Below are 26,882 nucleotides of genomic sequence, written 5' to 3' on the forward strand. Positions count from 1 at the left end.
TCTTGACGATATGAAATCAATGAATCTTGACACACTGGCAGTCTATTTAAAGCATAATTAGCCCAAGAAAGAATGTATTCTAGTCAAAGTAGTCTGGTTAAGAATAGCCTCATGAAGTGGAAAAGGTCAAATTAAGAATTTATCCCTACTGTCAAACACATTACAATGAATCATTCTGAACATAATTCTTCCCCTCAAACCCGGGAAACAGACAGATAAAACTTGAACATGTGAATATAGCTGCAGCATTTCTTCGAATTCATAGAACACTGATTATAGCCAGTCATGTTTAGATTTGTGCAAATTGTGTAAATATGTGCCTAACAGTGTTGCTTTGCCAGTCACAAACAAAAGCTGAAACAACACTAATAGTTACTGGCTGCAAGAAGAGAAGCACTTCTCCAATGAAAAAGTAATTTCTGACAAATAAAGTCTCCAGAGTCAGCACTAAACCTTAAAAGGAGAGTTACCCCCCCCCCCCCCCCCCAGATATGTGACAAAACGGTATGCTGCTTGATTTGAAAAAACCTATGGGAAAAACCAAGAAATGAAGGCGAATATCGCCTCCTCTTGTCTCACTATACTTTTTGGCTGTGCTCAGACAGGAAACTTCTGATTTTTTTACCGGAAAACGACGCCATGACAGTTTGCCCACCTCATCAGGAAAAACGTTATATGAGAGCTACAAAATCTCTATAAATATCAACAACTAGCCAACGCTGGTGGCCTGTATGGAAACAGCGTTGCTCAAAATGGTTGAAAGTTATATCAATTTGGTCATACATACCGCTTTCAGACAGACACGGTTCTGGTTCTGGCTCCATTCTGGAGTCTCAGAACCTTGGTGCTTTCTGGTGAACCAGCCCACTGTTCACACCAGTTTAAGCGGAACCAAAGTGGGAGGACATTATTAAACACCTTAAACAGTGATATTTCCAACCAGTGAGGGGCAGCAAAGTGCCGTAAGGCATCTAGTCTGCCGGAAAGCTATCTGACGAAGAAGAAGAAGAAGAAAGAGGACTTCTCGTGCGTTCCTTTATAACTGGGGACTGGTAATCTTACGACTTCAAAGGTCATGAGCTGGGCGGTGACGTCATCAGAGCTGGTATTTCCCATTCCAAACTCGTAGGAGTCTCAGCAACCCCAACCTCAAAAATCCAAGATGGCTGCGCCGCGCAACAACAGTAGTAGTAATCGTAGTAATATTGTTTAGCACTTCTGTTTTGTTTGTGTCTCATTAAATCAGCTGTACACACAGCACTGCCTAACTTCTATCTGTGTGGACATGAGGCTGCAGTGTTTGTACGTGCAAAATGCCATGTTGTCAATTGTTATTGCTAACAATGGCTAGCCTGGCTAGCAACTGCATCTGACCAATGAACAGTGAACTTCCCAGCTCAAGTTTTCTGCAAATGGAACGCTAACAAAACGGATGTGATGTCATTTAGCCTCCACATCCCAGTTATTTTGCGATAAAGTAACGCACGATTATTCCACGTTACTCAGGCGGAAGTAAACACAACAGCGGCAAAATGGCGGATCACATAGATTATCTGCGAGCTTTCGTTCTGTTGCTACAGATATTTATTTTTATCCAACAATCCAGCAGGCACCAACTGTTGATGATGAGAAGACGTAGAAGACTATTACGTATAAGGCGAATGGTATGTAAAAAGTATATGTATACGTTATATATATTTTGCAGACGTAGTTATAGCCTAGGCAGATGTAGCTACTAGCTAGCCTATAACAAGCCTATAACAAAAGCAGATAAAGTATATAAGAAAACACAATTTAAATGGAACTTTTCACTTTACAGGCAATCATAAACGGCATGAGAAGACGGAGGGTGTGGGCACATCCATGTACACAGCAATGGTGGGATGGTATTGTTCCTGGCTTCGACAACGACATGTTTATAAGGAACTTTCGGGTGTCCCGGGAGTCCTTCAATTACATCTGTCATCGGCTAGGTCCTGTCCTGCAAAGGGAGACCACCAACTACCGTTTGCCTGTACGTGTGAAAAAACGGATTGCTATTGCCCTAGCACCTCAATGCGTAGGAGCGATAGACGGCATCCCCATATTAGGACCTGAAGAGTTCCCACGTGACTTTTATAATAGAAAGGGATGGCACTCCATCATACTACAGGGTGTTGTGGATGGCAAGGGTCTGTTCTGGGACGTGTGTGTAGGCATTCCTGGCAGTGTACATGACGCACACGTGCTGAGACAGTCCCATTTCTGGGAAGTTGTGAGTGATGGAAAATTTTTCAACCAACATACTGTCAATATCGCTGGACGTGACGTAGGACACTACATCATTGGAGACCCTGCATACCCACTGCAACCTTGGCTGATGAAGCCTTTTTCTGATACAGGCCGACTGAGCCAGGAGCAACACAACTACAATGCCAGACTAAGCAGTGCTAGGGCAATTGTGGTGACAACCTTTGGGAAACTGAAAGGTAGATGGAGGTGTCTCCTAAAGAGGAATGACTGCCAATTGGACCTTACCAAGAAGATGGTTCTAGCATGTTGTGTATTGCACAACATTTGTGAAGAGCATGGAGATTGGTACATGGAAGGCCCTCCAGTTATGGATAATGTGCAGCCACCTGTCCGTATGTTACAGGAACGTCAACAGGAAGGAGCTGGTGTGAGAGCTGCATTGCTTGAGTATTTCAACTCTGACTGATGGACAGATTGATTGGAAATTACAATCAATCTGTCCATCAGTCAGAGTTGAAATACTGATGTATTACCGAACGGGCCTACCGGGCCTATGATCCCTTATAGGGTCCCAACTAGGGCTGTCCAGGCGAGTCGATGTAATCGATGACGTCGACTACGTAAATACGTCGACGCACGCTACGTGCCTCGACGCGCCCCAATCGTCACAAAACAAAAATAGTGTAGCTCATGTTAGCGGCTAACTGTTACTTGTCGTTACTTTACATGGCAGTAAAATGCCACTGAATGACCAAATTGATTTAACTTTTAACCATTTCGAGTTCCACTTTCCATACGGACCCCCAGCATTGGTTAGTTGTTAACATCGTGACAATTTATAACGTTATAACGTAGGCTACTCCGACCGGTTTGCGGTGTTGCGCAATAGCTACAACCCCTGGCTGTATTGATAGTATAAACCGGAAGCTGGAGCACGTTATAAACATTATAAATATAGTCACGTTATAAACTAACCAATGCTGGGGGTCCGTATGGAAACAAGTTAGCCTATCTGAACTTTATTTTCAACGAGTGGTATAGTCAACCTACCATCAGTACATGTGGAAGACCCAGGCGTGTCAGACGGTGCAACGTCTGCTTCAATTGTTGTGGCAGCGGTGGCTGAATTCAGCGCCCCTTTCACCTGGTTTGCTGGTCTCTGACCCATCACGCTGTCCAGTTTGTCGTAAGATGGACATGTATCACCACGTCCAGCTCCACTTTTGTCCAAGTCTTTTTTGGTGTCTCGGTAGTCCTTCTTCAGTTTTTTAAGTTTATTAATTATTTGATCTGGCGTCCGAGTGAACCCAGCCTTGGCAAGCTCTTCCGCAAGTTCAGTGTACAACTTGCTCTTTCTTGTACTGCTTTCTAGCTTGTCTTGAAATTCTGTAGATGACCAAATCGCCACTAGACATTTGGTTTCCTCAGCAGACCACTGAAAAATCTTTCTCTCCATGTTGTTGTTGTTGTTCTTCTTCTGCGAACCACGTCACGCGGTTCCCGGTCTTAAAGGGATACACACACAAATGAGGGATATACACGCAAATGCTGCATCAGGTATCAATGGGTTAACTGCCATTGACTCCCATGTAACTATCGACATAATACATGTACATAATAGGCAGGACAAACCCCCCGCTCTGAACACGCTCTAATGTAATCATAATGGGAGATTTCTGCATTGAGGTAAATACGTTAAAGCAGCTACGAGCAAGATTTTCGATTGTTATTAAACAGTCTAAATTGAATATCGATGCCTCACATCTTACCTCTAATAGTAGATGAGACCAACGCCGAGTAGTCTCGCTTGAACCCCGAATGAATCGGCCAGTGTTGTCTTGATGATTAGTCTGTCTGCGGCAGGGGCAAATCAGGAAGTGAAATGAAACGGTTTGCGGCAGCCACTTTGGCCATAACCACAAAATAACAAAATTACTTCCAAACAAACTGTTAGAATATAACGAGAGATGTTCGCGAGAGTAGCAAGCCCCTGGATGTAGCGAGCATGGCGTTCTCCTTGTTTATGGTCTGTTGCTAGGCAGAGCGAAACGGTTGAAGGCAGGCAGCTGCCGTAAACCGTTTCGTTTCACTTCCTGGTCTATCCGGCCCGCCGGACACAGACACAGACTCTATAATCATCAAGAGAGCAATCTCCGATTCACACGGCTTTGGTCTCAGCTACTATTATAGGTAGGATGTGATGCATCAATATTACATTTAGACTGTTTAATAACAATCGAAAATCTTGCTCGTAGCTGCTTTAAATTGTTCACAAACTTGTCCTCTAGAATGCTATGAAGTCAGTTTTTAATTTTCGTTTAGGGTTTTTTCGTGATTCTTGTCCAAAGGTGCAGTGCGCTGTGTAAAAATCACCCTCTGCTTCTTCCTCTCGAGCGCGTGACCAGAGCAGAGTAGCTGCCTGGGCCGCAGACAGTACAAACACAACATTCTCCCCCCTCCCTCCTCCTCTCTCTCTTCTCTCTCTCTCTCTCTGCACAGTCAAAGTGGTTGAGTGGTCCTCAATGTGGCGTCCGGGGACCACTAGTGGTCCTTGAGAGGATTCCAGGATTCTCTGTTATCTCTCAACCTAATATATATGGAATTCTAGACAAAATCATATCTAGGCTACAAAAAAACCCACACAAAAAACCCACACAGACTTGCATCTGAGAGACCAAATCTCATCATATGGGGGTCCATTGCCCTAATGTGAACTAAACTAGGGGTCCTTAATATGAAAAAGGTTGGGAATGATTTTACAGCAACACAATGCCATTTCCTTCCTTTTATTAGTGGCCAGGCCAGCAGCAGTGGCAGGACCACTTATTGTATTTGCCTGTATTCTTCTTCTTCTTCTCCCGGGAAGTTGGACTTCCCATGCATGGAAATAAACCAAACTTTGCACAAAGGTCCAGTCCCATGCCAAACTTCTTTGACCCAAATTTGGTGCCAATAGTCCTAATGGCGGCACTACAGCGACCGTCTAAAGTTTCAAACTTTGAAAATTCATAAAAAATCAGGCATACGTGCTACGGCTTTGCAACTTTCACCGAAATGTGGGCCCAAATGAGGAGAAACTTTTGTACACTGCAACCTATGGCCAATTATGAAGTCTAAAGACCGCAAAACTGCAAAAACTGTAAAATTAATTAAACCCCACTCCTCCCACATTCTTTCTTCAAACGACACCAAACTTCAGCATCTGCATCGGTAGACTGTCCTACACAAAAGCATCAAACAGATTTTCGATTGATCAAAAATTGAGCCCACAGTGCATCAAAATGTTGAATTCTGCCCCCATGTATTGCCTAAAGAGCGCCGTAATTACCCTAATTACACCAATGATGTGATGTCACTCAAGCAATGATATCATCAGTGATGATTTCATCAATGATGTCATACTTCCTGGCTGAGCAGACTGGGTGGGTGATGTCATAGTTGTTGCTATGATGTCATACATGCCAAAGTATAAATAAGCAATGTTTCAGTCCATCTCTCTCTGCCCACTAGCTCCACTCTCCCTACTCTCTCTTTCCACTTCTCTGTTCAACTGCCTGCTGCAGCCTTACTTCTGCCCCAGCCCTGTCACTAATGGCAGTGTTCTAAGCAGACTGGATTGCATGCAGCAGATTTGACTATTGCTAAAAGATTTGAGACTTGACTTGGACTTGCAAAAAATGACGTGAGCATCTCTGTCTGTGCCCGGCCACGACCCATTGCTGCGCAGCAGCTATCATTTCTATTTATGATTATAGTGGCTTTTATTGATAGTATTCTGTTACTTCACCACATGGCCATCTTGGTAGGAAAATAACAGGCGATTGTAATCAATTAACAGGTGATTAACAGGTCAAGTGACACAAACAGCCAATGAGCTGTGTGTATTGTAGTGCCATATTGGTAGGAAAATGCTTGTGACATCATGGGAATACTATGAATAGGCTTGGAGATGGGAGGAGCCGGAAAAGGGTACAGGGGGAGTAGGGGATTTACTATCTTGAAATCCCATCGTCTCATCGTGATGTCAGGTTGTACCACATTTTGGGCATTTTTGAGGGCAAAAAAAAGCAGGTTTGAACCCATAGAGGGCACTTATGCGGCTGAAAATTATACAAATGGTACAAATGGTCTCAAATGTGGAAATTTTGACCAGAAATCTTCACACATCACCCCAAAAGTCATAGATATTGGTTAAAAGCTGAAAAAAGTGTTTTGGGGGTTAGGTACACTTTAAACGATTAAACTTTAAACATCTTAGTATTGATCAACCTTACGGCGAGGCAGCAAGATTTGCTCGAGAACGAGATCCCGATCACACAACAAGTCCATCTTGCCACGCTTTACTGGTTTGAATCTGAACCACCAGTGGTAAAGATTTAATCTCAGTACTAATGGTAAGGATGACAATTTACTCCATCTTAAAAAGTAAATATTAATGTGTCATATTATGTGCTAAATTGTGTCATATTGTGTGTTGAATTGTGTGTATTATTGTGTCTATTGTGTGTTATATTGTGTATCATATTGTGTGTTGTATTGAGCCATATTGGGTGTCATATTGTGTGCTGTATTGTGTGTCGTATTGTGTGTTGTATTGTGTCATATTGTGTGTATTGTGTGTCATATTGTCTGTCATATTGTATGTTGTTGTGTGTCGTATTGTGTGTCGTATTGTGTGTCATATTGTCTGTCATATTGTATGTTGTATTGTGTGTCATATTGTGTGTCGTATTGTGTGTTGTATTGTGTCACATATGGTGTGTATTGTGTGTTGTATTGTGTCTCATATTATGTGTCATATTGTCCGTCATATTGTATGTTGTATTGTGTGTTGTACAAATGTGCCATTGAATAAATAAGTAAATAGTATAAGTAAATAGAATAGAAAAAGATTTGCAATACGCCCGGAAAAGATGTTAATCCTGCAGTTTGTGTTGTCACTGTTGTGCAAATGCGGCTGTCGTCCACTCCGTTAGAAGTGCGTTGCTGTGGTTTTAACCTCGGGTCCTTTTCATTAGCTATTTATCTTGAAAAACGGGAAGAAAAAAAAAATGTGAATCCCCGAAGTTTAGAGTGTTCTCCCGTTGAGTTACTGTTTAGAGAGGCTGATTATAGGGGCCAGCGCTGCCGCAGCTGACCGCTGCGAGGCGCATTCGGTTTCCAAAAATGGCCGGAGTGACGTCTCTTTCCTTCCACGCTCTTTGGCTAGGGTGGAGCCATGGGCGCTGACTTTCTTCCTCAGGGGTGTAGGGACGATGCTCACACTTGGTCATCGTCTCACCAGACGCCCAGTGGTGCACATTGGTAATGTGCTGCAGGATTGATGTACACTTTTCTTTTAGTCTCAGCACACTTCCCTCACATGTTGTGACACAAAACCAGGGGTGGTTTAAACAACTCCTCGTTGTGGCAATTTAGCAGTCATTTTTTGACGTTCTTCACAATGTGCCAGAGGTCGTACTCATGTTGTATGTCTTTATATTCCTCACGCATCACTTTCTACACTGATGGGTGGCAGTCGGTTGCCAAAACAGATAGAGTGATGTCATAATCTCCCACTTTGGAAAGACATCTCTCCAGACCCTCCACCTCAAGCCAATAACTGTTCTTCACCTCTGTGACTTTTACAGTTTCCTGTGCCACCACCAAATTTGACTTGATGTCCAGGAGCGAGTAGGTTCCATATGAGGCATTGTGACCTGGACTGTCATATCTGGAGTCTCCTGAAACGCTAAGGGGCTCATCACTTATGGCGTTGAGTACAGCCTCATTGTGTATTGTCCAGGCATCGTTGACCTCTGGGATGACATATGCCTTCTGTATGTTGAACCACTGTCTTTTTTAGATGGTTTCCAGACCAAATGGTGTCACAGACCTCCATAAATGGATTACACTTATTTCCAGTGACAAATACAGCAACAGAAACATTGCATTCCATTATTCCTCTGATAAAGGCTGAGAATGCCACATATACTCATGGCCATCAATGCATTCTGTGCTCATACTAAGGCCAAATCCACGTTTGGAGACAGTTGGTGGCCTCACTAAACATTTACCGCATCCTTCCCAATGGCAGACATGAAATAGCTTCAACAATTCTCCAGTTGACACAATACGTTTTCCGTCTTGTGAGACATTTGGTTCCTCGTCCTCAACATCAGTGAGACTCCCATCTTCATCAGTGATGCTTTCCTCACCACTCAGCTCAAACTCATCATCGTTAGCATCATCTTGAGACTCTTCCATTAAGCTTTCTTCCTCAGAATCTTCATATTGATCACTGCTAAGGTGCACATCTGGCTGAGGTGATGGAGCCCTAGTTGGGGGGAGCTGGCCTTTCACAGATGTACAGTATGAATGGTCATTGTTTATTAGTTGCTTGCTTATAATGTCCTCTGTCAAAGTGCCTGCTCAAATGTATCAGTCTGGCTGCTGACACTGACTGTCAAGATGCTGACACTCAAGGTGCAGACAGTGCCGGTCTCCTCTGTCTCAATACTGAATTCTGTATGGGAGTTACTGTATGTAAGTACCCAAACCACATTGTCATGAATGACTGTACTTACATCCTGACTATCTTATTAAAGCTTATTAAATCATATACCTAAATGAAGACTGTATTTCCATCCTGACCATCTTATTAAAGCTTATTAAATCATATACCTAAACGAAGACTGTACTTACATCCTGACTATCTTATTAAAGCTGACTAAATCATATACCTAAACTACATTTGCTGTGTTGTTATTCTTAAGGTACCCATGCATGTAATTAATAATTGTGTTTGTGTAGTAATTGTAATTATGTTTTTGGTTCCATGTTCATGTCTCTGGTGCTGGTTGAATCACTCAAATGTATGACTATAATATGATCAATACTGTATGTGTAAACACTGGGTCTGTTTTTTGTGCTTCTGAGGGACATTGATAAAAATGAACAAAATCTTGATATCACTATTCGAGTGCCATTTTTGTATTGGGTTTATTGCTGTATGTATTGTACTGTGTGTATAACTGTTGATTGATTGTAATTCCCACTTTTTACACAGTAGGTGGCAGTATGGGGAAAGTCATGTAGCTGGTCATATTTCTTGTAGAAGCCAAGGTACAGATTGTGAGCCAGCCTAACAGATTGTAGCAATCAAATGTCACTATTTATTCCCCTCACTAAGACCAGAATGGAACTAGACAACAGCAATGATAATAAAATAAGACTAGAATGACCGCAACACAGACTTACTGTATGCCTCCGCCATTAGTTCATTCTACAGTCCAAATCGCCATTTGAGGCAAATTGGAAGAAATTCTGTCAAGGCGCTCGTGAGATGTTGCGTTACAGAGCTTGAAAATTGAGTGTGTGAGGTCACAGGGACCTTGAACTTTGACCACCAAAATGTCCTTGAGTCCAAGTGGACGTTTGAGGCAAATTCGAAGAAATTCCATCAAGACATTCCTGAGATATCGCGTTAACAAGCTTGAAAATGGCATTCGAGAGGTCACAGTGACCTTGACCTTTGACCTTTGATAACCAAAATGGAATCAGTTCATCCTTGCGTCCAAGTCAATGTTTGAGCCAAATCAGAAGAAATTCTATCAAGCCGATCTTGAGATATTGCATTAACGAACTTGGGAATGGCGTTCATGAGGTCATAGTGACCTTGAAGTTTGACCACCAAAATGTAATCAGTTCATCCTTGAGTCCAAATCGATGTTTGAGACAAATTTGATGAAATTCCGTCAAGGCATTCCTGAGATATCGCGTTAACAAGCTTGAAAATGGCGTTCGAGAGGTCACAGTGACCTTGACCTTTGACCACCAAAATCGAATCAGTTCATGCTTGAGTCCAAGTCGATGTTTGAGACAAATTTGATGAAATTCCATCAAGGCATTCCTGAGATATCGCGTTAACAAGCTTGAAAATGGTGTTTCAGAGGTCACAGTGACCTCGACCTTTGACCACCAAAATCTAATCAGTTCATCCTTGAGTCCAAGTCGATGTTTGAGGCAAATTTGATGAAATTCCGTCAAGGCATTCCTGAGATATCGCGTTAACAAGCTTGAAAATGGCGTTCGAGAGGTCACAGTGACATTGACCTTTGACCTTTGACCACCAAAATCTAATCAGTTCATCCCTGAGTCCAAGTCGATGTTTGAGGCAAATTTGATTAAATTCCGCCAAGGCATTCCTGAGATATCGCGTTAACAAGCTTGAAAATGGTGTTCGAGAGGTCACAGTGACCTTGACCTTTGACCACCAAAATCTAATCAGATCATCCTTGAGTCCAAGTCGATGTTTGAGGCAAATTTGATGAAATTCTGCCAAGGCATTCCTGAGATATCGCGTTAACAAGCTTGAAAATGACGTTTGAGAGGTCACAGTGACCTTGACCTTTGACCACCAAAATCTAATCAGATCATCCTTGAGTCTAAGTGGATGTTTAAGGCAAATTTGATTAAATTCCGCCAAGGCATTCCTGAGATATCGCGTTAACAAGCTTGAAAATGGTGTTCGAGACGTCACAATGACCTTGACCTTTGACCTTTGACCACCAAAATCTAATCAGATCATCCTTGAGTCCAAGTCGATGTTTGAGGCAAATTTGATGAAATTCCGTCAAGGCATTCCTGAGATATAATTGTTCTGTTTGTACTAGGTGCTAAAAAAATACTACTAGTTTTAGAGACTCAACTGATATGGTTATTAGTACTGTGAAAGTAAAATGTTTTATCTTATACGTTTAATAAACACTATACTTTACTAAAATAATGAAAAGAAATGCCATAAGTGTGAATATATTATTTGACCAGGTGGGCCAGGTAGAGCAGACGTTGGCCAATCAAAAGGCTCATCAGGTATGACCAATTCCGGGTGAGCTACGGGCGAGCTTTAGGCGAGACCGGGTGTGACGCCACCAAGAAGCGCCTGTGCGTTTGTAGTTCTTTCACTATTCAACATGGCGGCGGCTACCGAGGCTAGCTCCAGTGGGCTAGTCAAACATTCTATTCAAAACAATAAGCTAACATAAACGTTAAACACTTGATCTTACAGTGAGTACGAAACCGTAACTGTATTGCTGTAACGTTATCAACTATGAACGTTAGTAAACAAGACATTGTTGTAGAATTTGGGGAGATAGCCTTCAGACCGTTGCTAGGCTGGGAGAATTTAGCAGCCATCAGCTAGCTGTAAGGCTAGTGAATGGCTAGCCGTTAGCCATTCACGCAAGTCACACAAACACAAAGCCCTTCTCACCACTGCCCAGTAAACATGTAATCTGTTATAGTTTAAACCATCATTTTCGTTCCAAATAGAAATAAATCATAACGTTAATAAAAATGCCACTGAAATATTAGCTAATCAACACAGAACTGCAAAGATCAGTGTGATGTATTGTCCCTTTACTGTTAGCTGAACGCAGTGTATTCTGCTATGACTGGCATGATTGGAATGTTGGCTGCTGTTTAATAAACCACGTTAACTCACGTTGGTGTCTGAGTGACATATTATGTTATACAGGCGAGATTAAAGATCTCAGGATATAACAATCAGTTCATCTGATATTTTCCCCCGTATGACGCTTGCATAAATTATACTGTGAAGTGTGAATATAGCTCTCACAAGCATATTGTAGTCCTTTATGTCTGATATTTTGGAGCTGTTACTCGAAAAAAATTGGTTTATCGATAGAACATAGCTTAAGATTTTGCACTTGCACTTTTGATAGGGGGTAAACAAACGGCATGGGAGCCAATACTAGGAATAAATAAACAAGGAATCATTCTTAAAGTTTGAGATTATATCCAAATACATGCTGCATTGTGTACTTTTTCCTCTTCTCTGTGCATTCCTTGGTACCTTGACGTCCTCTGGGCTCCAGACAGCTCCCTTTCGCAGATTCATCTGACATCAACATCTTTATGAATTTACATCATCTTATCATTGTATCCAATCATGCCTCAAGACCAGCAGATTATGTAACAAGTAACAACACCACCACACGGCCGTCTTTTCTCCGTTTAGTTTATTATCACAAAAGTAAGCAAATAACATTCTCCAGTCATGCGTAAACATCTACCATTCCACTGACAGATATGCTAAAATTCACCAGTCCTTAATGCTAAATAGTAGCGTTAAATCATTATATTGGCTAGAGAGCGTTGCGTCTCCATGACGTTAGCCGTCCAGGGTGCGTGCCACTCGGTGTCATATCGTGTCATCAGTTCCCTGAAGAAACCAACAACGATATGTGTTAGTAATTAATCGCTGTTAACGTTAACATCAATCATCAATCATCAGACGTAGCACCCCAACCTCCGGGCGGGCGCCGCCCGTGCCGGGAGCCCCCCTCCCGGCCGTGGGCACCCACGCCAAGAGCCCCTCGCGTGGGCGGTGGCTGCCCTGGGTCTCCGCGGCCGGGAGAGGGGCCCCCGGCACGGGCAGCGCCCGCCCGGAGGCCGGGGCGGCTGCTAGCTAGTTGTGGATTGCTGCTGCCAAGCTAACTCGCAAATGTTGCTAACGTTAGTGTAACATCAGTTAATCCAATCAGTTACATTTAACGTGCAAAAAGGCCTACCTGCACTTCATCCTCAGTCAGACATCTGCAGTTATTCTTCTTTCTTTTGGCAAATTGAATAGTCAATGTTTGCACCCAATATCCACCTTAGAAAAACAGCAAAAATCTGCGACCTCCATGCTAACTATTTAGCAATTGTAGTCCTAGCTAGCTGTTTACCAGGCGCTGCCGCTGCTACGTCATGAAGGCAAGTCGATCTGATTGGTTGGCGTTAGCACGCCCAGACGGTGACAGACAGACGGTCCATCCAATCACCTGCCAAGTAGCTTGAAAAAAGTGACCGCCCTCTTCAGCAAGGTAGCTTGGCCAAACTCAGATGGATGTTGGTTGTGAAACAAATGTGAACGAACTTACATCCATCTGGCAGCGTCAGGTTAGATGTCAGTAGGCCTACATGACGACTTGTGCGTTGTTAATACCCACCTCTCTCTCCCATGCCTGGCTGGCGCGTTTTTGCGCTCTCGCCCTGCGGCGGAGAGATGCCTCTGTGCCGCTAACTGCGGTATGTTGGCCGGTCGGTAGTGGACACGTTATAGGCGGTGAAATCAAAAATAGACGGGGCAACTTCAGGCTTTAGTCTGTTGCTCCGGTGAACCACTAGCATAGAGACACTGCATGAAATAGGCCACGCCCATCACGGGGGAAAAGCTCCATTCATTTCCACACACCAGCATCATTTTCCTTGAATTAAACATAGCTAAAAGCTGTTGTGTGGTGGGTTGCGCAGACAACAAATGTAAAAAATCACCAGTTAAAGTGTTTTTGTACTCCCGAGGAAAACAAGGAAGCCATTGAGAATTGGCGAGAAGAAAAATGTGGATGTTGCTGTCAATGAAGTAAGTTGGAGTGTTCATCTTTCATATATACGATATTTTTGTGCAACACCCGGCCATGCACGCGACATAGGAGAACGCCAGGATTGTACGGGAGTTTGTGTTTTCCCCCGTTTTCCGCGTGGTTTCTGAATGATGACGTGCTCCGCAGTGTCTCTATTCCAGACTCAAACATCTTCTCCTCGATGTAGTCTTCATCCAGAAAATGCTCACTGCAAACCCTGGAATCAGGGCCCATTGGAGGGTTGTCTCTCTTCATTGCCGCTAGCCATTGCCGCAGTACTGTCATCCGTTTCAGTGGCAATTTATGAAAATGGATTGTTTTAGCATTAGCTTTGACCCTGTAAAACTGATTCTTACACCCAGGAGCAATGCAGTAGTGACCTCCTTTACATTTTATTTTGTCTTGTGGCTCGTCAGTCTCCATCTTTCAATGCTACTGTGCTACTGTCACTCGCTGTCACTGTGTACTGTTTGAACAGTCCCGCCATACACCACCCAGTGACGTGACGTCAGAGCGTATAATAGTGCAATAGGCTGCGCCCTTGTCATGGAAGCTGAAACTGATTTTCTTTTTTCTTTTATATGGTTATATTTATCATGGTTGTTACATAATCATTGATAAGAGTGGGAAATCTTTTCATTAAATCATGTTAATTTCATTGACTGCTTCATTTCCCCTTTAAGCAAATGTTTGTACTGTGTTTGTATGGCTGTGCATCAGAGGTGTGACCAAGTCAACTTTGCTCGAGTTCTAGTCTCGCTGGCCAGCCTCCTCTCCCTTCCGTCTGAGGAGTCTGGCGCCGCAGGTCTCCATAGTGGGATTGTGATGGGCGGTGCTTAGCGGCAGTGCCCTTGGAATATACTTTCAAACAATCCAACTTGCCGTTTTCAGCGTGTAGCAACGAGCTAGCGTGTAGGTTTCTGCCGTTAGCTTGCTAGCTAGTTAGCGTTGTTGTTTTCACTGAGGTGGCAGGGCACTATTTACAGCGACACACAGGGAGGAGGGAGCGGAAGCCGCTCTGATTGACATGGTCGGAGCCAATGACAGAGATTGTAATAAGCCGGGAGCGGACATCCGGCTGCCACCGAAACAGTCGCTCCAATGGGAGAGCAGAGTAGAGCAGGGGAGGGTTTATCCATCAATTCAGTTAAGAAATTCACAACTATCTGGGACCCATTTCTAGCCTACTTAGACAAGGTTAAGAGCGACAAGTAACTCGCTCAGCTGACTTTTTATGGACCCCTTGCGTGGGATCCCACGCACATCTCTCACAAGCACATAAGCACTTGACGCGGCTGGTAGCGCCATGCTGTAACATGAATGTTGATGATATGTTTTTGTTTTGTTTTTTGTCTGAGCCTGTTTTTGTTTTCTATGTTCTGAAGATGTATAAATAAAATATGGGAAAGAGCTTTGCTCAAGTCCCAAATCTGTCACAAGTCTTCAGGCACAAGTCTCAAGTCAAGTCCCAAGTCTAATTGTAGATTACAAGTCACGTCTCAAGTCTAATTGTAGATTACCAAGACAAGTCCAAGTCTAAATGTACAACAAGAAGGCAGGTGAGAACACATCAAATCAAATATCTAGGACTTCTCAATGCAATATGGTTTTAATAGGATAAAAGGTTGGTACATTTAAACTGTTAACTTTAAATAAAGGTTAAATTAAAATGTGTGTGTTTGTGTGTGTGAGTGCGTGCGTGCGTGTGTGTACCTCTGTGCTCCATTGCGGGTTAATGGTGTTGCAGACGATGCTGGAGCGCTTCTCTTGGCCGTGGTGGGGCAGAGAGGGGAAGCTGCTGTGCTTCCCGGGCTGAATGGAGAGCTTCAGGTAGGGGTCGGGGTTAAAGAACATGCCCTTCTTCAAACCCATGGCCTGGAGGTCTGAGGGAGGGAGAGAAGTAGGTAGGAGTCGGGTTAAAAAACATGCCCTTCTTAAAACCCATGGCCTGCATGGAGGTCAGAAGGAGGGAGAGAAGCAGGTAGGGGTCGGGGTTAAAAAACATGCCCTTCTTCAAACCCATGGGCTGGAGGTCTGAGGGAGGGAGAGAGGGAGCGGGTGTAGTGAGGGAAGGGGTGAAGGAGGGTTTTATCATCATCCTTACAATGGTGACTTTTGGCCATTGTTTAGACCAGCTAGTAAAGGGACTGGTAACGTTTGTGAACCAGCTGCTAGGAGTGGTTCAGAAACACTTGGTCAGTGGACTGGTAGACTTTCAAAATGTAGAAAGCCCAGTACAGCTTCAGAACCAGCTGTTAGAATCTATAGTGATGAACAAGAGAAAAGCCAGCACTCCAAATGTCTTTTTGTTGATTTATTTCCTCATGTACCTGGGCAGCAGCAACGAACGTTTCAGTCAAAGACCTTCCTCAGCGTTGACAACGCTGAGGAAGGTCCCCGTGCTGGGGGCCCATCAGTGATGTGATGAGACTGACCGATATATATCGGTACTGATATGGCCTCATTTGGCCCACAAACGTCATATCTGTATCGGCTAAAATGTTTGCCGATATGCGCCGATATGAAAAGAAATGTACACACAAAGCACACGTTGTTGGTGTGGTTTAAACCTAGTGTAATCACATAGGCTACTTTGTCCAGCAGAGCGGGTGCCGATAGCTCACGGCCCTTCTGCAGTCTGATCACCCCCATCTCATCAGTCTCATATCAGTCCTCTAGTCTGCACTCCCTCAGACAGCAGTTGCAGGCAGCTTTCCTCCTTGGTCACCAAAGCAGCATCGATCAGCTGAGTTTTTTTTCACATGTCATGGTAAGCTCAAGTTGCTGCTAACTAGTTCATGAAATAAATAACTGTTAACGTTACTGCCACAATAAACAATCGCCGGCCGCATCTCATTGCCCCTTTCAGTTTCAACTAAAAAAAAATCCCCCGTGCCTCTGACTAAACGAATGCTTCAGTTCACTAATCACCACAATCACCAATTTTGTCATAGTAAAACATTACAACGTGAGTGACATTAGCAGAATGAAGGGCACAGTTAATGTTTTAAGCAGCAATTAACAGCTCAACACACGCCACTATAATGGTGGATTGAGTCTGCATGTGTGTTAGGGCTGTGAATCTTCACTGGCCTCACGATTCGATTCGATTACGATTCAGAGGGCTACGATTCGATTCGATTACGATTATCGATGCATCTCGATGCATCTTAAATCGATGCATCACTTTTTTGATTTATTTTTTCTCACTGTGTGGCTACTTTTAAAATAAAAGTGCATTTGGAATTGCATTGTATTATGATCCATAATTAAAATAAACAACTGCATGTACTTCCATTATATTTTATTTGATTATAAAAAAATAAAAAAATAAAAAAATAATAATAATAGCTTTAGCTCAGGAGGTAGAGCGGGTCAGCCAATGACGCAAGGGTTGGCGGTTCGATCCCCGCTCCCTCCCAGCTGCTGTCGTTGTGTCCTTGGGCAAGACACTTAACCCTCCTTGCTCCCGATGGTGTGTAGGCACCCTGCGTGGCAGCCTGCCGCCATCGGTGTATGAATGGGTGAATGTAGACTACCTACTGATTGTAAAGCGCTTTGGATAAAAGCGCTATATAAATGCAGGCCATTTACCATTAATAATAGATTTTTGACATTTGTGAATCGATGCAGAATCGTGCACGTCCGCATCGCGATGCATCTTATAATCAATTATTTTTGACACCCCTAATGTGTGTTCAGTTTTACGCTATGTGTGTGAGACAGCGTGCTGGAACGCAACGCCCCAGCCCCTACCTTTCGTCTCCCTACTCTCGCTTGCTATCCATGACCGTGACTATTATTTTACAGTAGGGGACATTCAATCCAAAAGCGTTTTTGGAGCTGCCAGCGTCTTCCTGCAATTCATTCTCTATAGTAAGGACGCGCTAGACGTGTTCCTCTTTTAATGACGCACCTGGCGTTTAGCGATGGTGGCGTCTGTTGTTTTTGGAGGAGCGCTGTGGGCGTTTTAAAGCTGAAAAAAGTTGAACATTAGAGGAAAAGCGCCCTGCTCGTCTTTTTCACTCCACCTACCTTTTCTCCTCCCGAGGGATTTTCAACCTCAGCTGCTGCCAGAATTGGCAATAATCTGGCTTTCGTGTTGACAGTGAACAACATCAAACAGACAAAACTAGCTGGCTACCGTCCTTGTGGTTGTTGTGTCCTGATCTGTACTGCACGCGACTACAGGGGAAAACAAACGGAGCACAAAAAAAATGCTCCGTGTGCTGTGTTTTGTGCAAATGGAAGCGCTCTCAACATGATTTTCATAGCGTTCTGACTGAAAAAAACGCTTTTGGTGTGAATGTCCCCTAGGCTCAAACAACATGCAGTGCAACACCACCACTGTAGTGTTAATACCTTGACTGGCTGCAGCGACCATACGTTGCCATTAACGTTACATTAACAGCGGAATATTGGTAAATATGCCATATTTTGATTATCAAGAAAAGTACGTTTCTCATTGGAGTTCAATCTATTGAAATAGGATAGCCCCTGGGGTAGAGAATAGAGGAGGGAAATACAGCTCGCAGCTGGTTAGCACTGGTGGAATATAATGTAACATTACATTTACTCAGGCTGAGGCTACTGTAGTGTAGGCCAGTGGTTCCCAACCAGGGGTACGTGTACCCCTAGGGGTACTTGAGCAGCTTGAAGGGGGTACGTGGAAAGATTGGGGATCACAATTTATTTCCAAAATGAAAGGAAAAAAAACAGTATTCCAAGTCATTTCATAGGCCCATTTCTAAAATGCTATGTATGCATGCCCGGTCAGTGTTGGTAAAAAATGACTTTTTCAACCCACCAGAATTATATCATAAAGGGAATTCATTCAAATTATTTTCATGTAATAATCAGTCGTGTTAGATACTAAAAGTTTTAATATGAGTTTAATAGAACCAATTTAGAGAATGATCAACACGCCTGAGTGAGGGGGTACTATTGGCATGGCGAAACAGCTCAAGGGGTACATAAGCCAGAAAAGGTTGGGAAACACTGGTGTAGGCTACTACTTTACATGTTAGAGGGACATATTCTAGCCTACTTTCTAGTCTACGCCACTGCCTGCATTGCAACTGTAGTTACTTTTCAGATTAATATTTGTTTAGCATGTAAAATATGAGCAGTTAAAATTAACTGTTATCTCTACATAAAAAAAAGCCATATAAAAAAATGCCCAGAGTGACATTCAATAACTACAAATCAGACATATGCCAGGGATGTAGCAACTCCAGTCAAAAGAATACAAGCAATATGTTAAAAATTCTTTAATAAAGTAATGTGTTTAAGAAAGCAGCTGTCTCTACTGTTACTATACCTTTGCATAGTCATATAGGTGCTAAATCTGTGCACAATCCACATAGAAAAAGGTCTGTTTTCATTCCAGCTCAAAAGTTCACTATATCAGCCGCCATATCGGTGATTGGTGATTTTCCTCCTCTCTAAAATCGGTAATCGGTAAGAAAAATCCTTATCGGTCGGTCTCTAATCATCAGTGATGTCACTCGAGCACTCGATGTCATCAGTGATGGTCAATCGAGCAAGTGTGATGTCACTGATGATGTCACAGTGTCTATGACATCATCAGTCAATGTGTCTACTTTTCTCTCACTACTGATCACTCACTGACGTCATCAGTGATGCGAAGTTGAGCAATTGTGCGCTGAGTGATGTCACTCGAGCACTCCATGATGTGATCTGTGATGCATTTGAATTTGATGGCTGCCCGTATTTATTTGAGCCGATTACAAACTGAAGAGCGGGGGCAACGGGAGCTTCTATCTAGAATTGCACGGTAAACCAGTGCCAGCGGTCTACCGCGGTGCCAAAATGTCCCGGTGCCTACTATACCAGCTGCTTTAAAACCGCTACTGCCGTGGGACACTATACTACCGTGCTTTCACTCTGTTCCCAAATTCACTGGTTTCTGCAGTCATAATCTTATTGACATTAGCGCACCTTCTTCTCGAAGCAACAACACATGTGTGTTTGTTTCTATGCGGCTCTGAGGAAGGTAAATACAACGTTAGATGTGGAGCACCATCTGCTAGCCATTAGCATACAGGACGCTACTTGTAGCTCAGCTGACAGGAGTATCGATTTGAGACAGGCACACATGCTTTTCACGAACACAAACGTTATCACCGCACTGTGAGGACACGTCACAACAAAACAAAATGTGGGACCACCAGATATTTTACAATAACACATTTTAGAGGTGCCTGAGATAATGTGAAACCATGGTGTTTTTGCCTAAGGTTATCATACTGTCAAAGTCTCATACTGGCCCATGCCTACATTAGAATTTGTGGAGGTAAATACATTGCACATTCATAAAACAAAAACATATATAGATTTCTCGATGGTATCGTGATACTACCCAGTATTGTGATGCTTTGGCTGGTATAGTATCGCAGGGTAAAATCTTGGTATCGTGACAACACTAATCTCTACCAATGGACAGCAAACAGAGACAGCAGCAAGGTAAATACAGCGTTCATTTTCTCAATTGTCTCTATGATATAATACGGATATGAGCTGGTGCGTGGCAGTAAATAAGCACGGTTGCAGGATACCACTATGCCCTCTGTTCCAGGCCGTTGCTTGGCGCGTTCTAAACTTAAAACACCTTAGAAACCTTAGAGCCTCCATGTTGTCACTGTTATATGTTATCTATTTTTGGTCCTGTATGAAGCCCTACGCACTTCCATGTCAATGCTTCTACCTATGTTATGAGATTATTGTTGATTGTTGATTGTATTGATTATTGTGTAATTGTTTTATACTAAGCAACGGTGTACCTGCCCATGACGAATTTCCCCCCGGGGACAAATACAGTATAACTAACTAACTAACTAACTAGCTCTGTGCTGCATCATTTTCAGAAATGTCTGTTCTGGATTACCAGCACTACATAAACCAAGCTGAAAATAAGGTCCATGCTGTAAAAAAACAGAATTCTCCTTTAATTTAGCAACAAATTCTAATCCACACAGACACATGTCTGCCCTCATGTCCTATCCTGTCTCTCCTCACAGCATCAGGGCTTCCTCCAGATGGAGAGAAGTGCCTGTAAATAAAAAATACATGAGGCCAGCAACACGGTCAGTAACTGCAGACTCCAAACATCTTGACCATGTTGTAAAAGAGCTCTGTGTGGTTGGAGGATTATCAACATCTTTTTAAGAATATGGTGGTGCTCACTTCAGAGGAGGGATTAGAGGAAAAACACACTGAATGTCGTTTCATGCTGCACCCATGCCTCCATCTCTTGCCCTGCCTCTCATGAAAATCTAGATTGACTTACTCTAGTAGAAGGATGGAATAGCATAGGGCTCGGATTAAAGAATGCTATACAATTTGAAACTATGGAACACAATAGATACCATTTGATACAATATATATTGATATATACCGTACTGTATACATTTTAGCAGTGAATTGATACAAACTATAGCATATATTTTTGCATTATTGATATGGATAAGTGATAACTGAAATAGCTTGGGAACATATCCACTGACCCACTGAAAATACTCTTTGTTAAACAAACCTAAAACAAAAAACAGGTACATCTTACTACTATAAATGGAGAGGTGCCTGTTTTTCTGTCTGTTTGTCTGTAGTTTCAAGGCGCACGAAGATTTGACGAGACTCTTCAGGAGTCTGGAATGAATCTGGTGCAAAAAAAGAAAGAAAAAATCTGCCCACGGGGGGCACTACAGCGATATTTCACGTTTTTAGGCCTTCACACTCAGCGTCATCGTGACCATGCGCGATTATACGTTGGTGCACTGGCTGCACGTGCAACCCCTAGTGGCCAGATGTTTTTTTTTTTTTTTACATAAACGATTTAAACCAAATCTAATCGAATATATTATATATATCATGTGTTGTAGATATCTATATGTCGTTGTATTCGACATTATTCAATGCAATTTCTCGATTCATTGTTTCTGAAGAAAATAAATCTGTAGGCTACTTGACCTCTCAACTCAGCTCACGTGATGCGCGCTGGTCGTGGTACTACGTGCTACTACGTGCTTGCGTCAGACGTCAGCGACAGCGTGTCAACAAAGGAAACATACCGAGACAGGCAAGACAGAAGATATTTAACATGGCTAAAAGGGTCAACCAAACTCTCGACCGATTTTTCTCTAAGAAAACTAGGACTGATACAGAGAAACATGACTGCAACAATAACACCATGCCGGTCACCTCAGCAGCAGCTGGTGGCAGCAGCAACATTGTTCTCAGTTCGAACGACGAAGAAGAGGGGGGAAGCGGCGGTGGACGACCGGTGACAGTGACAACCAAGCAGGCTGCACCTGTCACACCCCCAGCTCCGACTACCGCAGCAGCCGGGTCCGAGCCCAACGTCAGGGACCCATGTCTTGGTCCGGAGAAGGCACGTGAACATATGACTTCTGGGCCGTATCAGCCCGTCCAAAAAGACAAATGACAAGATGCGTAAGTTCCGTAAGGAATGGTACACAGAATATGTATTTCTGGAATACAGTGTTAAAGAAGACAAGGCTTTTTGCTTTCCTTGCCAGGCATTTGGTCAGGAACATTATGACCCCGCATTTAGGACCAAAGGCTTTAAGACATGGTCGAAAGCGAATGCAACATTTCGAGACCATAGTAAACGTGCAAACCACTTGGAAGCTACCTTAAAATGGAATGGATGTATGCAGTCTCTGGAGAAGGGCACCATAGCAGCACAACTAGACAACCAGAGGCACGTGAATGTGAAAGATAATCAAGAATATATAAACGACTCTAAAAACCAAGGAAATCTGAGAGAACTTATGAAACTCCGTGCCAAAGATAATGATCAAATCAGACGTTTCATAATCAAAAGAGAGAAATTCTACACATACATGAATAGTGAATCGCAAAATGAGATTCTTGATATAATGGCTCAACAGGGTTTGGATGCAATAGTACAAGAAGTGAAGGATGCATCTATCTTTTCAATTATTGCAGACGAAAGCATGGATCTGTCCAGGCATGAGCAAGTTGCTCTAATTGTTCGTTCTGTATCTCATACCTTCACAGTCAACGAGCGATTCATAGGGTTTTATCGAACTAACCTAACAGATGGAGCATCACTGGCAGCCTTGATTAAGGATCCTTTGGAGACTTTGGGCCTGGATCTGTCTTCTTTCAGAGGCCAATGCTATGACGGAGCAGCAAGCATGAGAGGTCCATACCAGGGGGTCGCTTCACGGATTCTAAAGGAGAACCCACTCGCCTATTATGTACACTGTCATGCACATATATTGAATTTGTGCATAGTTGATATGGCATCCACTGTGGCTATGGTCCTTTGGAACATTACAGGCACTTAGAAATTTCATTGAGGGAATGCTAAACGCCATGCTGTTTTGGAGAGGTTAACAGCTGACAAAATAGTTTGCGGGTGGAGCGAAAACCCTCAAGTCTCTCAGTAACACACGTTGGACATGTCGGGTGGAAGCGATCAAGGCTGTGCTTCAAAACTTTGATGAGATTAGAGATGCTCTGTCAGAAATAGCAGTCAGGTGCCAAAGTGGGCTTCGAGGCAAATCAGCTGCTGAAGAGTATGCAAGATTTCAGCTTCATTTATTGTCTAGTTTTCATGCGCAGAGTGTTGGTGGTTACTGATACGCTGTCCACACTGCTACAAAAGAAAACCTTCAGCTTTGACACAGCGCAGCACATGGTCAAAGCCACAGCGAAGACTATACAAGAGATGAGAGGAGAAGCTTTTGCACAAAAAACATTTGACTATGTCAGCCAGATATGTGACAAGAACGGGTTTGCTGGTCCCACTGTGCCACGCAAAGGCATACCTGCAAGACTGGGTGGAGGTGCAAAGACCACGTTTGAGATGGACTATTACAGGTGTGAGATACTGTACAGAACGCTTGACACACTCACACAACAGCTCCAGGATCGATTCTCAGAGAATGACATGCATATTCTACAGTGCCTTGCTGATGTACTGAAGTCCCCCCGTAAGCCACGAGACACAAGTCTAAAAACTGTGTGCCAGACGTACAATATGGATCCAGAGGCCATAGGCAATGAGATCAGACTGTTTAACGCCATGTACAAAGATGAGGAGCACAAAGATGACAACCTGACACTTTGAAAGGAGACTGAAATATTTTGGGGAAGAGGGACTGCAAGATGCATTTGTGAAACTGAACGAGCTATATAGACTATATCTCACCATACCAGTCACATCTGCATCAGCTGAACGGAGCTTCTCGACACTGAAGCAACTAAAGACTTACTTGAGGACCACAATGGGTGACATAAGAGTCTCCAATCTGGGAATACTGCAAATAGAAAAGGCCCAGGAAATCAAGTTTGAAAGAGTCGTCTTGCCTGAAAGTTTGTAAAAAAAGGTGTGAGCAATGTGGAGGAAGTGTTTTGATTTGTTTTATCAGTATTTAGTTTGAATTGTTGCAGGTTGATTGAGTGTGTGTGTGTATGTATGTTGTAGCGGGCAAACTGATGAAGGTCGATAGACCGAAACGTTGTTGATTAAAGTTTGTTGCAAGTAATTGGCAGTGTGCGGGAATCCTCTTTATTTCTCTCTTGTGTGTATGTTGTAAAATGTCTGGTCTTTAAAGTTGTATGGTCACTATGTTGTGTATAAGAAAAAAAAATGACAATAATAAACATATTTGAAAAAAAAAAAGAAGTTTGACAGAGTCATTGAGAAGTATGCAGCAGCGAAAAACAGGAGACTTCAGTTTACGGTAAATACTTAATTTATTTGATAAATTAATGCTAATGTGATGTGATCCATTTGATTTAGCATCTTTGGTCATTTGTGTATAATGGATTTGAGGCAGATGAATAGATGTTCCGTTGCTTCATGTTATGTCACTCCAGGCATGAGTCAGCATGCAGGCAGTCACAGAGATGACGGAGAGAGGCAGAGGATCCATGAGGTAAACATCTGGAGAGCAGGAGCAAGAGATCAAAGATGAGAGTGTAGCTTCTGCTACACTCAGCTGGGTAAGGATGGGTATAACCAAGATTCAAGATTCAAGATTTTTATTGTCACTCCATGTGACGGTCCCCTGTTTATTATTTATGTTTCACATTCCCACTGCACCTTCCCTTTGCTTTATGTAGTTTGTTTATATGCTTTGATTCTTATCTTGTCTTTTGTTTTGCTCTCAGGACTCTGGGAGGGCAAATTGGCTCATCAGCTAATTGGAGTGCACCTGGGCCCGGTGCTCACTCCAGCTTTAAAACTCTGCCCTCCTGGCTGAGGCTGTTAGATTTGATTTCATTCCTTTCTTCTCCCCACCCTGCACTCACCTCAACATTTTGGTTTATCCATGCAACACCCTTCACACACTACACTCATCCACACATGCCTACTGACTTTACTGATTCTCACATGTCATGGTTTATTTAGTTTGGTTTTGTTTGGGTTTAGTAAATAAATATTATCTTTTGAAATTACACCGACGTTTTCCTTGTCTTTTGTTATGCCTCATGGTTCCCCTAGGCCAGGGTCATAACAAAGTGGGGGCTCGTCCGCTTTTTGGCTCGCTTTTGCGGGGAAAAGGTTGGTGTTTTGCTCGGCATTCTGTTTGGTGCTGATTATGGGTGTTAATTGTGCGGGGTGGAGAGTTTTTCTTCCAGGTCTTGGTGTGTGCTGAGAATCAATGTTAAGGTAAGTGTTGCCTGGCTGGTTTATGAGTTTAATTGTTTGAGCATAGAAGTGTTTCCCTGGTAGGTGCGGTGCTTTACTCCCTCGGGGTTAAATAGGCCGTGGGTTTAGGCCGGGGGGTGGCTTAGTGTACGGTGAACGTGGTTGTAGCATGTGCGTCAGCATATGTCTCGGGGGCACATCCAAAGTTTGCAGCGAGTCGCCAATTATTGGTTGCTTTTCCTATTCTTTGGGCTGAGCTAGGTCTTTGCGGTGACCTTCAGTGCGTAAATACCTACCACAAGTAACTGTATGAAGACGGGTGGAGTTTAGTATTAGCTTTGGGGTTTAAATAGGCCATTAGAGGGTCACTTGTATGCTATGTTTGCCATAATTTTGGTTTGCCAGCTGGGTAATTACTTAATTAATTGCATTGATTGCACACACACCTCACCTGAGTGAGCATGGTGACTGTTGATGACTTTGTGGCTTCTCCCTCTGAGGAGTTGCTTAATGAGTGTACAAAGCAACAACTGATCAACATAGCTGGACATTATGAAATTGAAATTGATGATAAAGAAAAAAAAGTCAAAGCTAATTTGAAGGCTGCTTTGAAAACACATTTATTTGAGAAAAAAGTTTTAGTTGAGACTTTCCCCATTGAAGCCTCTCCCCCTGGTGCACATGTGCCTTTGCCCTTGGTTGCCACACCAGGGTTAACTTTTGATCAGCAGAAAGAGTTGCTTTTGATGCAAATGGAACAGACCAGAATGGACCATGAACATGATAAAATAAAGTTGGATTGCCAATACGGTATTGAAAAAATGCGTCAGCAGACTGAACAGGCCAAATTGGATGTGGAACAGACTAGACTTCAGCTGATTAGGGACGGCAAGCTTCCGGCTGGGGCGGATGAGTCGGGTAGGTCTGTTTCTGGGGGTTTTGATGTGTCGGGGAATCTTCGTCTGTTGCCAAAATTTTCTGAGCGTGACCCTGACTCGTTTTTTTCGCTGTTTGAGCGCGTGGCCGACGCGCGTAATTGGCCAGACTCTGTGCGCACACTGATGCTGCAGTGTGTTCTGACAGGCAAAGCGCAGGAGGTTTATTCTGCATTAAATGCTGTTGACAGTCAAAAATATTCTTGTGTAAAATCAGCGGTGCTAAAGTCATATGAGCTCGTCCCCGAGGCTTACCGGCAACGGTTTAGGTACTGGAAAAGGGGAGAAAAACAGAGTCATCTTGAGTTTGCGCGTGATTTAACCACCCATTTCACTCGTTGGTGTTCCGCCTCGGGTGCTTCAGATTTTGATGGGTTATGTGATTTGATGGTGCTGGAGCAATTTAAAAATTCTGTTCCTGCTCGTGTGGCAACCTATATTAGTGAGCAGAAAGCACAGAACGCGGCAACTGTGGCGGCTCTTGCAGATGATTTCGTTTTGACGCACCGTAGCAGTTTTGGAGAGGCCAAGGCTGGCTATGGTAATAGCACGGCCAGTGAGTCTTTTGGTCGGTTTAATCAAACCTTTCCTATTGAAAGTAGAGGTAACAGTAATTTGCGTGAGCCAGAGAAGGTT

General features: G+C 43.2%; 1 protein-coding gene across 1 annotated transcript in view; it reads right to left on the minus strand.

Moving 5' to 3' along the window:
* hecw1a (HECT, C2 and WW domain containing E3 ubiquitin protein ligase 1a) overlaps positions 1–26,882 on the minus strand; it is a gene marked incomplete at both ends in the record, with an annotated part of 355,736 nt that overhangs the window by 172,951 nt on the left and 155,903 nt on the right. Inside the window, one exon of the mRNA XM_083631916.1 lies at positions 15,357–15,526. Coding sequence (XP_083488042.1) covers positions 15,357–15,526 — 170 coding nt within the window. The remainder of the gene's footprint in view (positions 1–15,356; positions 15,527–26,882) is intronic.

This window comes from Poromitra crassiceps, assembly GCF_964638095.1.
Source record: "Poromitra crassiceps genome assembly, chromosome: 2".
Lineage (NCBI taxonomy): Eukaryota > Metazoa > Chordata > Actinopteri > Beryciformes > Melamphaidae > Poromitra > Poromitra crassiceps.